Genomic DNA, 15,854 nt, shown 5'->3' with positions numbered 1-15,854 from the left:
GTATTCCCCATAATGTTTTTCTACCTATACAGTTATAGTTGTTACTCCCTTTTACTGTGGCACTTCGTTGCATACTTGGACACGATTATATATTATGTATATACACTGTATCTGTGTAATTGTGTATGCATGTGTGCTGACAGCTGGAGAGCTCCTGCTGATGTTTACACTACAGCCTGCAGTATATTTACAGTATAAGCCTTAAGCCTGATTTATACTTCACCATGCGACAGTGTTGCCGCGCGCTGAAAACAGCCGATCTACATGCTGAGTGCTCATAACACGTCACAGATGCAACGTGCTGTCAGCTTGTACATCTGCTATTTTTGGGTGACACATTTGCACTACGGAGCATAAATTAGGTATTACGCTGCCTTTTCTTTGGCTGCAGAGCCATGGCTCTGCAGCCAAAGAAAAGGCAGCGTAATACCTAATTTATGAGAAAAATAACATGTATGTGTTTTTGTGCTGATATCATATTATGATATCAGCTCAAAAACACATACATGTTATTTTTCTCCATGTGTATTTTTGCAAGCATGCCTTTGTATACTGGTGTGTATATGTGCACACTGCAGAGAGCTACAGTGCGCTGTCCTGCCTTTGCCTTTCGCTGTGACTGATTTCTCTGTGGTGCTGGTGGGATTACTCTGGGGGATTAACAGCATACTGGCAGCAGCCATCGATGGGGCTGTGATGACAGTTCCCATCATTGTCATGTAGTTCCCACTTCAAACCCCCCCTTGTGCCACCCAGGCTTAAAAAGGGAGAAAACAGCAGATTACACAAGTATGACAGCAGGGGGAGAAGTCATACAACATCACACAGTGAAGATTAGACTGAACATATAAACTCTTCTTCAGATGCCTGCCTAGGGAGTGTCCATCCCAAACTCATTGAGCTGTCTTCCATGCCCAGTTTGGACCAGATAATGGAAGTGAAATAAAGCAGCTGCTTCCACTGCTGTGTAAACACAACTTTGCAGGTGAAAATATCACTATTTACAGACTCATCACAAAGACTGCTGGATTGACTTTGGGGAATGAGATTGTCCCCCTCATTCCATGGAGAGTGCATGGAGAATCGGCCTGCCAGGCTGGGGCAGAGAGACTATTGTGGGCCGCCGTCGGTGTGGGCCGTGGGGTATGGAAGTGAGTGTCTGAGAGCGCTCTCCCCTCTGGCCAGGGTAGCACCGCAGGGACAAATTAACTGAGTCCAGATCGTGTATGGGAACTTGGGAAGAGAGAAGTGGCATATTCGGACACGAGACGAGCGTGGGGTCCTAGAGGTCGGGAGTCCTCCATGCACCCACCTTTGAAAATGTCATCCGACCAAGGCTCAGACTCCCACCAGCACGAATGCGTGGAGAACCGGCCTGCCAGGCTGGTGCAGATAGACCATCGTGGGCCACCCTCAGCGAGGGCCAGCAGAGCATGGAAGTGAGAATCAGAGGCCGCTCTCCCCTCTGGCCAGCGTAGCACTGCACAATCAGAGGCACTGAGGCGAGAGGGTGTATAGGAAGCCAGAGTTGCCGTCATCGGGCACGATGACATCGCTAATGTCTCACTTTTCCCAGCTCGGATATGCAGAGAACCGGCGGCAGGTGTCCCCAGAGCAGGGCCATGGCCAGGCGACGTGGTCTACCCTGGACCGGGTCTGACTGGCTTTATTAAGCTGTTGGGTGGCATGGTGGTGCAATGTTGGGGAGGCCTTAGCTGAATGGCTAGAAAGGCTGCCTGGGAAACGGGTTTGATTCCTGGCAATGTGTCGGTGTCTCTGAACAAGAACGCCTAACTGTATGTAGTATCATGGTCAGTATCATGGTCATTATCATGTGGTCATGATCAGTATCCTGTCAGTATGATACTGACATGGTATGTTACCGCACATTGTTACCATGATGACAGGGCCTGACATCTACAAGCCAACCATCTACCATCTACATCTACAAGCCTGCGGGCAGGCAGGCAGGCAAAATCAAAATCTTTTTTTCCATGTCTTCAATTGTCTTGGATCATGACACAACTCTAGGCCCTGGCCATTTGTGCCAGATTACATTTTCAGCTATTTTGCGTTTTCTTCAAAACCCACTTTTCGCTTCTAGTCTTACAAATTCAGTCCAAAACGTATACATCAGTCAAATTTCACAGGTTCCATTCCATATGGCTATGACTGCCTTCCAAACTTTGCGGTTCCTGGTTAGGCAATTTGCCTGGCGGGGATCTGCACACTTTCCTAGTTTCCTTCTATGATTCTCTGCACCTCACACTACTAGATGTGTGCTTCTTGTGTTGAATGATAATGCTTCAGTCCCTTTTGTGGGGTTGTCATTCCGTCTCCAACTGACAATGCTAGTAGGTTGTTCTTGAGAAGAGCACATTTGACAGACGCTCTCTGTAAGCACATGTAAATTGTATTTCTATTTTCTGCCTGTTTGTGTGATTTTAGAATAATAATGACATGGTATGTTACCGCACATTGTTACCATGACAGGGCCTGACATCTACAAGCCAACCATGCGTCACATGGTGATAAGTTGTGGCTTGTATAGACGTCCCGTCCCACCTGTCGTGACCTGTGTGTCTCTCTTTCACTCTCGCTCTCTCAGACAGACAGACAGACAGACAGACAGACAGACAGACAGACAGACACACAGACACACAGACAGACAGACAGACAGACAGACAGACAGACAGACAGACACACACCCACACCCACACCCACACACACACACACACACACACACACACACAATCAAAATCTTTTTTTTTCCATGTATTGGATCATGACACAACTCTAGGCCCTGGCCATTTGTGCCTGGTTCCTGGTTGGGCAACTTGCCTGGCGGGGATCTGCACACTTTCCTAGTTTCCTTTATATGATTCTCTGCACCTCACACTACTAGATGTGTGCTTCTTGTGTTTAATGATAATGCTTCAGTCCCTTTTGTGGGGTTGTCATTCTGTCTCCAACTGACAATGCTGGTACGTTGTTCTTGAGAAGAGCACATTTGACAGACGCTCTCTGTAAGCACATGTAAATTGTATTTCTGCCTGTTTGTGTGAGTTTAGAATAATAATGAGCATGTGAGTGTTTAGAGTGACACATGTGGCTTAACACGTGTCAGCAGTAGACTACATCTGTCTGTCAACGCACGGAGACGTGATGATGTGCATTGAAAACACATTTCCCTCCTTGTGGCGTTCACATCGATCACAGGTTTATGGACACTATGTTACCACTCCAGCACATCTCTGTTGTGACATCCATCTAATTCTATGTCAATGCCGCAACTTGCATATCCCGAGGCTCTGTTGTCTTTTTTTGTCCTCTAACATAACAGATTTGTGACAGATATTATCACACACGTTCTCCACCTCTGCAGATAACAAATTTAAATTGAAGCCTGACTGGTATATGCATTCAGCTAATTAAATTACATTTAGGCAGTATTTCCAGAATACTTTGTATGCTTCCCACAATGTAAGGGCTAAGTAGTAGCAGGCAGACAGACAGACAGACAGACAGACAGACAGACAGAGGTTTTGTAGGTCTACAGAATTATAAGGCAAAAGAAAAACAAGAAGCATCAATGGTATACGGAAGTAAAATAAAGTAAAGTGTAGTACACACACACACACACACACACACACACACACACAGTAAATCTTTTTTCATACTTTTTAACAGCTTTATTTATAGATTTTAGATTATGCTGGTGCATAAGCATATTACACCAGCAGTGCCTAAAATTCTGTTAATATAACTCGTAGAGCGTATAGATGTAACCAATGGGTGCATTTGTAGTAGCCTACTCTGTAGAATTGACAGTGTCGGCCAGGATCATGACGGAGCCCACAGCAGCACTATACAGCATGCGGCAGCAGCAGTTCCATCGCTATAGTGTGTAGTTATGCTTTTGCTGCTGCTTCTTATCACAGTGTTGCACAGTGTTGTTGAGGTGCAGCTGACGCAAAACTCACTCCCGGCATGCAGCTTCCTCCTGAGTCCTGACTCACACATCCTGTGAAGTGTGGTCATAGATCTCCTATTTAGTGGATCATCCTTTAGTTAGTAAACACCACTTATTTTAGTATAAAACATATTGGTTGAGTCAGTGACACTGACCGAACCTATGCAAAGTGAGGCATGCAAATGCTTAGAGTTGTTTGGATTTTTCCTGCTCAAACTTTGAACTTCTGGCAGGGCTGTTCACAGGCTTGAGGATATTTATTCAGAAAATATCCACAATGTTCTGCATATGCAGGAACAGAAAGAACAGTATTTGGTAAATCGTGTTATTCTGTCACACGAGAGAGACTCGGAGTAGAGTCGCTGCTTCTTCGCCTGGAAAGGAGCCAGCTTAGGTGGTTCGAGCATCTGGTTAGGATGCCTCTCAGGCATCTCCCTAGGGAGGTCATTGAGGCACGTCAAAGGGAGGTAGCCTCGATACCCAGGCTTTAATTTCGTCTGCGCGAAAAATGAAAGCCTGGATTTACGTATGGGCTGCACTGGTCTAAAAGTGGGATCGCTCCAAATGATGTGATGTCAGGGCTCTGAGCGGTGTGCACCCCTCAAAATAACACTGTGAGGAAATTATTACCAGTGGAATTCAAACGAGGCTATGCGAGGAAAATGAGGAGAATGGCTGAAGAACCCAACACACCGTCTAAGAAAAAAACCAACGTGTGCCGACTCTGTGGAAATAACTTTGACAGTCTGTTAGAATGGTATACTCCAGCAACCAGTGGTTTCTGCTTCTGGTCGACACAATAACAGTGCTGCACTGGGGGGGGGGAACCAATCAGGGTGCGCGTTTTTCTGAGCCGCGGCCCTCCCATCTAGGCCAGAAATGTCTAGCGTTAGCTCAGGCTAAGTGGGAGGAGACCCCGGGGCAGACCAGTTGGAGGAATCACATCGACTCACTGGCCTTGGAATGTCTCTGGATCCCCCAGAAGGAAGTCACTAATGTTACTCTGGAGAGGGAAGTCTGGAGCACTCTGGTGGAGCTGTTGCCCCCGCGACCCAACTACGGATAAGCGGTTGAAGATGGATGGATGGATGGATTTTCTTCTGCAACAGGCATACCTGTCCATAGACAGGACAGGAAAGACCAAGACAAATATTCTGACACAATGAACACACATATGCTAACACTTTATTTAATTTACCGTTTTTTGTCATTTATAAATAACACAATACCTACTCACCTTACTGTATTTCCAGTTAAAGGTAAGGTATGTGGTATTTTGTGGTTAGAAATGTTTTTGTGAAAAGGTTAGACTATAGAGAACTCTATAGACTGTATTCCGGTATCTCGACCTGAAAATGCATTTTCTATTTACCAAACATCTGGAGAGAGGGAGATCATATGAACAACATGAACAACATTGCAATGATTGAGAATATAGAGCTTTTAACACTTTTTTTTTTAGAAAGAAAATCACAATGACCATGAGAGGGCACTAAAAATCTTCCTGATGCTAATTGCTCACTAATGGCTAAATATCACCTCCAGTCACTTAACAGTGATCATTATGACCAGGCAATGCCCAATTTGGTTTATAGTTAATTTCAAGGATGAAAAAAAGGAAAAAGAAAATCTCAAATCAGACTTGAGAGACGAGAAGAAAAGGGAATCAGCATCTGCTGAACTTTAATTGCTTTCACCTGCAAATGTGTGGCTGTATAGCTTTACAATTACACACCAGTGAATGAAAGTGAACGTTTATAGTGGGTATATCTGCATTCTGCCCATTATGTGTCTGTAAGTGGCCATATTATGTAATGTATGCTATAGGGAAATTATCCAGTTTGGTTGAAGTTTAATCACAGGCTAAGCCCTGGCTATAGATTATCGGCCTATTAATATTATTCAATTAATAATGTAAATAAACGATTCATTATTGGTAGCTGAAAATACAAATGTAATGAAACGCATGCATTATATGCATTATGTCGAAATTGTGCACAACCGGATATTTCAAATGATCAAATGATTGAGTTTATGCTTGAAATGTACTGTAATTCTGCAAACTGTTAATAAATATTTCAATCAATCAATCCGATTTGAAATTTGTTATAGCATTATAAAACATTTATGTTTAATTAACACTTCTTGGCCGGTGCGAATTAGACATTATCCCAAGTAGGCTACTGTTCAGCAGCTTCCTGAAATACAAATTAATTATTGTGTTTTGATAGCGAATAACGGCACCTAATAGTCGCGTTACGTTCGAGCGACGTCGAGTTAAATCCTACCAGCGCATTGGTCTCTCTTCCATGCTTTATCACCGGATGACTGTGACAGCTGATGGGTTTAGTGCCATGGAGGATTTCACACAGGACAGTCAGTGATCTGTTAACAACAGCCGTTTAACATCACAGTATGACCCAACCAACGGTGGCTGTGGAATAATGTATGGGAGCTGCTGCGTGGGGAAATGTAACTGAATCGTGACTTTGTTAAAAAAAAAAGGAAAGGAAAGAGAAAGAAAAAAGTAATTTTGTGAAAAATAGATTTAGATTTTGTTTTATCTATCGTTACGCTCGTCAGGTTTTTGCGCTCGTTGACTAAACGTCTTTATTTCGAGAGACGCACCATTGCTCTTTACGCACAACTTTTACGCTTTGGGGACTTCTCAAATGTTACTGTCATGTTGTTACTTGTTACCTATACAGTACGGACTGCACTACTGTTCCCACAGGTGTAATTTAGTCAAGTATGTGAACAGAAATGTAGGCTAATCCACAGGCTGCTGAAACTAACCAAAACTCAGCGGACTTTTATGGAATATTGGACCTTTCCGCGTGCCAAAATGAGCCTTTACTGTCATAGCTCGAGGATCTTACGTACCGGTATACTCTTAGCGTTAGCGACAATCGTGACAGTTCTCACACAAGGTAGGTGTCTGTCCATAAAATTAACCAATGATAATTACATTAATGTGGATTGAGAATGAGAGAAATTAGCTATAGGCCTACTGTGATCACTCAGCTATACTCCAATATAGCCTATAACTACGGTTAAACCATCATGCAACGTGTGTAATGATTGAATTTGATGAAAATAGTTATCCTGTAATATTGACCTACTGTAGTAGAGTAGATAACTGGCGGGTCTGGGTAAAACACAATTAAGTCTCTTTGAAGAGTTGAAGCATAATCGCCATGGGAAGAATGGACTTCATTGGAACACAGGGTCTAATAATCTCATTAGTGACATGAAGCTAATGACAGCTAGACCATCGGTTAATTTGCTGTTAAGAGTTGTTGATTGAAGGTAAAATGGGGGGGGGGGGTATTTTGAAATTTACCTTAATACATTTACACAATGTGAAATCCAATATTCCACCCCAGGAAGTCTTATTGAATTTAACTTTGAGGCAGCAGCAGCATTTTCACATGTTAAACAAACGGTAAACAACTTGTGCAAGTGACTGAAGACAGCATGTAGCAAGCTTAAATAACTGACCCTAAAATAGCTATTTCCAGGGATTATACAGACTGGCTGATTTATACGGATAAAAAGGGATGATCAAAAAAGAGAACTCATAATAAGACTGCTTTTTAAAATCCGCTTTAAGAATCTCACTGACTGGACACAGCAATTTCAGCATAGGCCTCCTTTCCTCTCTCTGCCCTCCTTTTCCTTTCTATCTCAATTTCCATCCCCCTTTCCTCGATCTTAAACCTGTTCCCTATACATACCACCATTGCTGCATCCTGTTTGAATGTTTATATATGTTCCTAGGCTAGACGGTGTCTATATCATATGATAAGAGTAGGCTATAATGCTATCCAAGAGAATTCCAATCCAGTGACGGTGTTCAAAGACATTTGTCTAGGAAGTGCTTCTTCCATCATGTTTAGCCCTGTCATTTATCCTGGAAAGAGTTTATGCACAGGTCTGCACTAGCTGTAAGCAGTTGTATGCAACCAAGTCTAAGTCTTACATCATTTAATGCCAAACATGGACCAAACAAACCTGACATAACAAATACAAAATTGACCATCTAGACACCTAATTTATGCTTTGCTGCACAATCCTAAAGTTGATCGATTTAAGTAGGCCCACTGTATTAGTGGTTTTCCACCATTGTGCAAAAGTTAGGCTTAACAGGCAGACATCCACACAGGCCTCTTTGATGCAATTTGAAGTCAGATCATTTCTGCAAGCTATTTTGCACATATGGTAAAAGTCATTACAGCACATTATAATGCATGGCGGTTGCTCAGACTTTGTACTTAGTAATCGAATAATACGTGATAATAGGCAAAGAATCCTATATTGAATAAAAAATTGTCACTCTGCATGTGACAAACCAAGTGGTACAGTATAGAAGCTTATAATGGGCTGTACATCAGAATGTACTCTTTAGCTCGTGAGACCCACAGTGATTTGTTTATTGGAAATGTTTCATTAGGCACATTGGTAGTGAAATGACTTGGCACTCAAACTAAAAGGCCAGCGTGGTTGTGAGCTGTTGTTTTGCACCAACAATCAGTGTAATAATCAGAAAGTGTAGACCTCAATTAACATTATGATGACATCTCAAAGCATTCTACCATTTGTAGATCTTTTGTGCAAAGGAACATCTCTGTTTAAATGCTTTTTCAGTTTAGTTTATGCAGTTTAGTTTATCATAGTGTCACAATTACCTAAATGTAGTGTATTTTGTAAAAGTATTTTACTTTGTTAAACAAAACCACTGACATTCTTTACACATCCCATAAGCTTGGACTGCGCTATAAAATATATTTTGACAACGAACTGTTAATCTATTCTCTTCCAATGAATTTGAATTTATACCTGGTTTTGGATTAAAACTCTGAACCACCGTAACAGACAATTTTAATCTGGAAGGGATAAACATTTCAATCCATTTGACAGATTTGATTAACCTGGCATATCACTGTAAGCCTACTGTAAACCTGCATGGCATATGACTTCAAAAGGGAAACTGCCTCTTGTTTCCACCCTATTCATGCATTTAGTCGACATACTGTTACAAGGAAAAGTTGAATAGAAAAGTGATAATGAAAGTATTATTATAAAGTCTGTACGAGTGGAAGCTTTCAATGTGGACACATGTCCACAGCCAGAGTGTGTTGGAAGGTCTGCATGGAGGTCTCATTCACCGCTCCAATTATTTTCCCAACCATTCTTGAGGCAGACAGTAAGAAGGCTGGCTGACAGGGAGACACAGCAGGAAGGAACGATGTTGGCAGGATTCAATTCTAGGCCAACAAGAATTTGTGTGTTTTTTCCAGAGGTGAGCATCTTTACCAGCACACCGTTGACAGGCACGTCAACCCCTTCTGGCTTGGCGGCCAAGAAGGAAGAGTCCCTCCGAGATGAGTGATTTGAAAGGCTGGAACAGATGGGGGAGTGGATTTGCTCCCTTGTTTATCAGCTGAGGGCAGGGCTGCCATGTTGAGAGGACCATTTAAGTTCTCCTTAAATTGCTTGCTTGTCAAAATAAATGAAACGGTGCCGTTGGGGGAAGAATGCCTCTCTTTACGTTGCTAACTTGTCAGACAGCAGAAATGGAGTCTGCAAAAGAATGCTGTTCACTAGGCCTATACTGTATCTTTAAACTTAGCATGTTTACACAATGATGTAGAGATGCCCTCCTGAGGATTTAGAAGATGTCTGGTCTTTGGGGGAAAAGGAAGCAGAGTGGGAATGAGTTGACCCGTTAAAAGTCACACTGTAAAACGTGACAAGTGTGTTGCTGAAGAAAGAAATCAAAGCGATATGCTGCCAGGGTTAGTATTAACCAGCACATCTGTCGCACCTGCCTGTGTTGAACACAGACATGACACACAGACATGTGTTAGTATGGTTCCTTATTGGTGCTGTGTTGACATTTGGACTGTGTGACATATAACGCTGTTTATAGTTGGAGCTGTTTCCTAGGCTCTTCCCCAGGGGAAGTTCTGAAGATAAAAATCAGAGAGCAGAGACGTATCAAACATCCACCATGGGGGACAGGGATGATGTACCCTCCATAATAAAATCTCCAAGACCCATCAGATGTTTCCCTCAATTCCCTGGCATATTTCTTCGCAATTTGACCTTTAGTTTCGAAACGAATTTGTCGCATTGCGACGGGAGATTGCAAAACTAGTTCATACCTGTGCGCACCCAAACTATAATAATGAAGACTTTGGGAGCACAACAACAACTTTGCGCCGTTGAGACAACTCGCTGGCATTCTCTACCATTTGTGTGTAGACTGTAGCCCTGAATTACAACCAACCGACTGCGACTGCTTCTGCTCTTTATTTTCAACACGCGCATAACACACTTCATCGGGCAACATGTGAATTACTTTAGTTATGGGGTGGGAAGAAGGGGTTTGATTTTGGCTATATTTTGAAGCAGGGCCGGATTAACATCTGAGGGCCCCTGGGCACGGAAGATGGAAGGGCCCCCTACACATGCACGTGCAAATCTTTGTGTGCTCGCATAACGCGCACAAAATCTGGGCCATTTTGGGGCAGTTTTATGCTGTTATATTGGCCTATTCCTGGCCACCTACCCCGCCCCAGAGTGACAGTCAGGCAGTAACAAGCACATTATTTTTGAGTGGTGTAACCATAGGGTGCAGCCACGCCATATGCCTTGGCTGTGTCCCTGTGTCCCTATGTATGTTTAGGGTACCAAACAGTGGGGGCTGTTGCGCCGCTCACTTCAGACTGGTCTGATTTTACTTTACCCACATGGTAAGCAAATGGGTGAGAGAATCTGCCAGTGTATTTCAGTGTTTTTGCCTTTTTTATCGAGCCACCTGACGCTATGCATAAAGACTGAAAACAAAGCAATGTTAATGCTGGATAGTGGACATCGGAATCACCTCTCCACCTGACCTCACATTGAACCCACCCACCCACCTTGAACAGCAAATCTAGCACATTGTTGCTTTACACACAATTGCACTTTTCAGCTGAATTCTCAGCAACAATAAAACACAATTCTTTTAGACACCATTTATTTCATTCTGATTAGTGGAAAAAAAAGAAAAGTGCCCGTTAGATCCGGCCATGTTTCGAAGGTGGTAGAAAGAGGATAGGGTAACCTTTACAGTACTTGACCTTCAAGAGAGGTTGGAGTTGGCTGTGGATGTGACATTTGGAAGATATGCTGCGGTTTTTCACAACAGCTGATCTGAGTGATATGTCCATATATGGGCATGATATCCAGTTGTGCAGAATCACCTTATGGGCATTCCAATATACAGGGTAGGCAGGGTATGGGCATATAGAGTACTGATCCTGACATCACTCGCTCATGCCCTGGGTCACAGAAGTATTTTCTTTGTGGAAAATAGCATTGGTCATCTTAAAATCTTCTCATATAAAAATTGTGGTCCAAAAATAAACAAACTGCCTTTTTCGTGCACTTGCTCCAGAGTGCTGACTCTAATGGTGGCATGGATTCGTTAACATAGTTTATTAAAGTAGCAAACAAATAGACCAGATTTCACGTCGTTCACCGGTTCACCTTGCTACAGTGAACTTTCCAGTACATTCTATGGTAGCTGGTGATATGTTCAAACAAAAATACTCAAATCATGACGGATTTACAAACGGTTTGTTTTATTACAAACTTGATCAACATGGCTATGATTCAAGATGCTTATCTGCTTAATGCTATTTTTATATGAAAGTCCATTATATGTATGCTGACATCTCTGACGTTTATAACAAGTTATGGTTATGGTGGTTATTTAAAGAGTACATGCCCCATAGACACTATGTTATGACTATGAGTGGGCGAGCTACCTGAACCATGTTTCATATCTCCTTGGAGACTAACAGCTCCTGATCACCTCAGTAGACCTGGCCAGCAGCAAACTTTGGCACAGATGTTTTTGGCCCCATGTGTACACTCAGAGTTACAGACTCATAAGGGTCCATTTGGTTCCAAACTATCATTTAGCTGGGGACCCCCTGGAACTCCCTGGGTCCTTGAGGGAACCACTGCACTAGATTAACGGGATGTTTTCCAATGTCCCTTCTGTTCAAATAAACCGGCACAAAAATACATGTAATTTACACTTGCAGATCTTTTGTTTTCAGTGTCCCTCTTTGACACAAAAACCCTTTCTTTATCATGAAAGTTTTAAACTTAAGCTTTTAAAAATTTGAATACAATTCATCAAATCATATATTAGAGCATTTCAAAACATTTATTTTGATGATTTGTTTTGGCCCATGTTTTACACGGCATCAAACATTTTGAGATAATCTGCCGTAATAGGGCAATGCTTCACCTCAAAATCCACCGTAGACATGTTATGAGCTACTTTCTGTTAAGAAATTCCATGCATGTGATTATTTTTGTGTTTGGAAGCACTCGTTTTCATTAACTACCAGTGCTGCCTCCTGCATTATGTGGAAATTGGAAACAGGTGGTATGCACGACGCACTACGCAGGGCCGTTCAGTGGCTTCTGACGAGTGCTTCTAAAGTCCAAACTCCAACACACAATCACCTGCATGGAATTTCTTGACAGAAAGTAGATTTTTATGAAACAAACATTTTGCAGATTGAAAGAGCATAATTCAAGCTTGCCTTACAGCTGCAATGTTGGTGAGTTTAACATATCGGTAGTTTAATACTGGCAGATTAGACCTTTCTATTTGGATGAATGGGCCATGAATGAAGGGTGTTGCAACTCTAGATTCAACCCATAATACAAAATCTAGTGTTGCACATTGCAGCAAAACCTCAGATAGAACACAGGTCACTCCACTGTACATCATCATTCCATGACTTCATTGGGTACAATCCATTTTGTTTATCCTATAATTCCCTTTAGGCTTACAATCTATATTATAATAATATTCTTGACATGCAGTGGCTTCCATTGTTCTGTTGTGTATCCCAGATATAGTGGGTCTGATAGGGATTCCTAACACCTGACAAGAATTAAATCCATTTAATCCGGACCCTTTAAACTTTGCCCCCATTATATCACTATCTTTCCTGCGTGCCCATAGTGGAAGGTTTCAGTGAACTGAATAAACATATACAAAACATTAATGCTCTATGACCTCATTACATTTGAATGCTTAATACACTGGCAGATTTAGATTTTATTGCAGAGGATTTCTCTCATGCTTTCTCTCTCATGCCACTACGTACAGCCCTAGTTGATGATGCTGCTGCTTTAGAAACGATGACAGTCCTAGGTTTCTTTTGATATGCATGCAATATTCACCGTGAGAATTACATTTTAGTCAGTGACCTTTTAGCATAATCATCCCTATTCAGCTTTCATTTTTTTGATTTAGCAATAATTAGGTCCTGAAACGTTGGTTGTGTTATATACATTTATTTTATTGTACAGTAACACAATATTTACTTCCCTAAGCACCTCTAATATATGTCTTTGTCAATGTTCAATGCGAAAGTACATTACTTACCACCATAGAAATACTCAAATTTGTTTTTGTGTGTATATCTCTATACCTGTATCTGTGATAGTATATATGTATATATCTTTCCTTTACAGACCTGGACAGTCGGGAGTTGACAGACAATCCCAAGAGCCCAGTGCCTTACCCTGTCTACTTGCCAGTCGATTATGACGTTTGTGATGCTGACTACTTCTTCCTGAAAGAGGCTGGGCAGGACTTCATGAGGAACTTCAGCATGCAGAGTCACACACAGCCCTTTGTCATCTTACAAGCCAGCCAACAGCCTGTTGTCAATGTCAGCTATGGATCTCTGTCCACAGAGCAGGCTGTGCCCCTAGACTTAGTTCAGTCCGTGCGACTCTTCAATGCCCCGGGGGTCTTTACCTACAACTGGAAAATCCAGTCCTTTTTGCTGACTCCGAAGGTTTTCTCCTCTAAGCCTAAAGTGCGGGTTTTGTTCTATGTGGCAGGGAGAGACTGGGGCAGTGGAGATGGCCCTACAGATGCGCTGCCATGCGTGACTGTGTATGCCTTCTGGCAAACCCAGGAGGTGAGGGGTTCCTGTGCTATGGGGGGTGGTAGGGGCACATGCATGGCTGAGCTGGCACCTGATTTGAGCTGGTTTGCCCCAGGGTCAGAGAGCACCAGCCGGGAGAGGCTGGCTTCGACCTCTGGAAACCCTGTAGAAGTATACTACCAGGCGCGGCCCAGGGTCGATGGGAAGTGTAGTGCGATGGACGGAGGGCAGTGGAGCAGCTCAGAACAACAGGCTGAGTACATCCCAGTCACCCCCATGCAAAGGATTGGCAGTGTGCTCCTCCTGCAGGTGCCCAAAGGAATGGCAACCCTTTCAAGACTCAAGCTGGGGAATGCAATTATAATACGGACTTCCTCAAAGGTCCTGAAGAAGACCGATATCGCTACCTTCTACATACTTATGGCCAGCTCTGCTCAGCTTGTCAACTTCACTCTGAGGTAAGCCATTGTTCTTTGCTTGTCTGGTGTAATTGCTACAGAAATAGATAATGATGGATCTGTGAAAATGAGCTATTAGCTATTAGCATAATCTACATTAATATACAGATATAGATCGGACAGATTCCATTGTCATTCATTGTTTAGATATTTATCTCATTTCAAATCTCACCGCAGAGTGGTCTGTAATTTCAGTGGATATCTAATTAATTTAATCAGAATTCAATGAGCAATTCTTCTCAAAGGATTAGTAGTTAGTCCCCTTCCCTAATATGCTTCTACTTGCATCATGGCAGAAAAAAGAGAATACTGGGGAAAGTGGGATTTGTAATGGATTATTGCATTTCCTGGACATTATGATAGAGGTTAACCATCTTTCTGAGAATATTGTAGATGGCTTATTAAGTGGGGGGGGGGGGGGGGGGGGGATACATGGTATAATGACATTCAGAGCTTTTCAAATATTGTAGTCATCGACCTGAGATGAGTATCTTGTTAGTCATTATCCTGTGAGCATCAATGGGTGTGCTTTGCCTCCTGGTTTGTATTGATCCCTATTGTGAAAATAACAGGGATTATCTATGATAAAAGCTCTATTTAATTCAAGGCAGGATTCCCATCATTACTGTGTTCCAGTGTGATTGGATGTACTGTACAGGAGAACAGTGCAGTATCTCTCCAGAGGTCTCTATATGATTGATAACCAGTAAAACGCCCTGAGGGCGAGAAGTTAAGGGCGAGGTCACGTGTACTGTGCTGGCATCCGCCTGGGTGACGGCAGACTGGTGGGCGGGCACTTTGGCACGGGGGGTTCATGATCAACATATGGAATGAATTCTGTACTGTCCATATATGGAGTGTGTCTTGACTGTACAGGGTTTGATGAAGTGAGATCATCATATGGAATGTCAGAACAGGTCAGCTCCATTTTCAGGCCTGTTGACTGGACATGTTTTGCAAGTTTTCATATTAATCTGCGACCTACCGTTGCAGTAAAGGCTAACATTACACTGGGCAGTATTTGAGGGGCGCTAGCCCCTCCAACGTTTGGCTTTCGGAAATTTCATCATGTGGCAGCCAAGTCTATGGACTTTTTAAACATTTGTTTAGCGTACAATATTTGTTTAAAGGAGTGAAGCGCCCCTCAGAGTCACACAAGTGTGATATCTTTTGTCTCATCGTGAGTTTTGATTTAGTAGTTGAACTTTGGACGGATGAGTGGTGAAAACAGATGGACAGGATAGAGGAGGAAATTTAAAAAGGAGAAAAAAGATAGAAATGAAAGGGATGGGATGGAAAAGTCAAGACACAAAGTTCTGTACCATTACATAGACTATGTAGTCCGTTTGCTCTTGCTGTTTTCAGACCTGCATGGTGTGCCGAGAAATAGCTGGCTATTGAATTTAAAACAATCACCAAAATGGATCTAATAAATTATCCGCTCCGTCA

General features: G+C 42.5%; 1 protein-coding gene across 1 annotated transcript in view; it reads left to right on the top strand.

Moving 5' to 3' along the window:
- Positions 1-6,808: 6,808 nt before the first annotated feature.
- LOC308316621 (transmembrane protein 132D) overlaps positions 6,809-15,854 on the top strand; it is a gene marked incomplete at its 3' end in the record, with an annotated part of 33,495 nt that continues 24,449 nt past the window's right edge. The window contains exons 1-2 of the mRNA XM_080765314.1: positions 6,809-6,903; positions 13,526-14,405. Coding sequence (XP_080621440.1) covers positions 6,819-6,903; positions 13,526-14,405 — 965 coding nt within the window. The 5' untranslated portion in view covers positions 6,809-6,818. The remainder of the gene's footprint in view (positions 6,904-13,525; positions 14,406-15,854) is intronic.

The sequence above is a fragment of the Protomyctophum bolini genome, assembly GCF_963924005.1.
Source record: "Protomyctophum bolini genome assembly, chromosome: 6".
In the NCBI taxonomy this organism is placed as follows: Eukaryota; Metazoa; Chordata; class Actinopteri; order Myctophiformes; family Myctophidae; genus Protomyctophum; species Protomyctophum bolini.
Note: the sequence above shows the minus strand (reverse complement) of the source record. Positions and strands in the feature narration are given on the sequence as shown.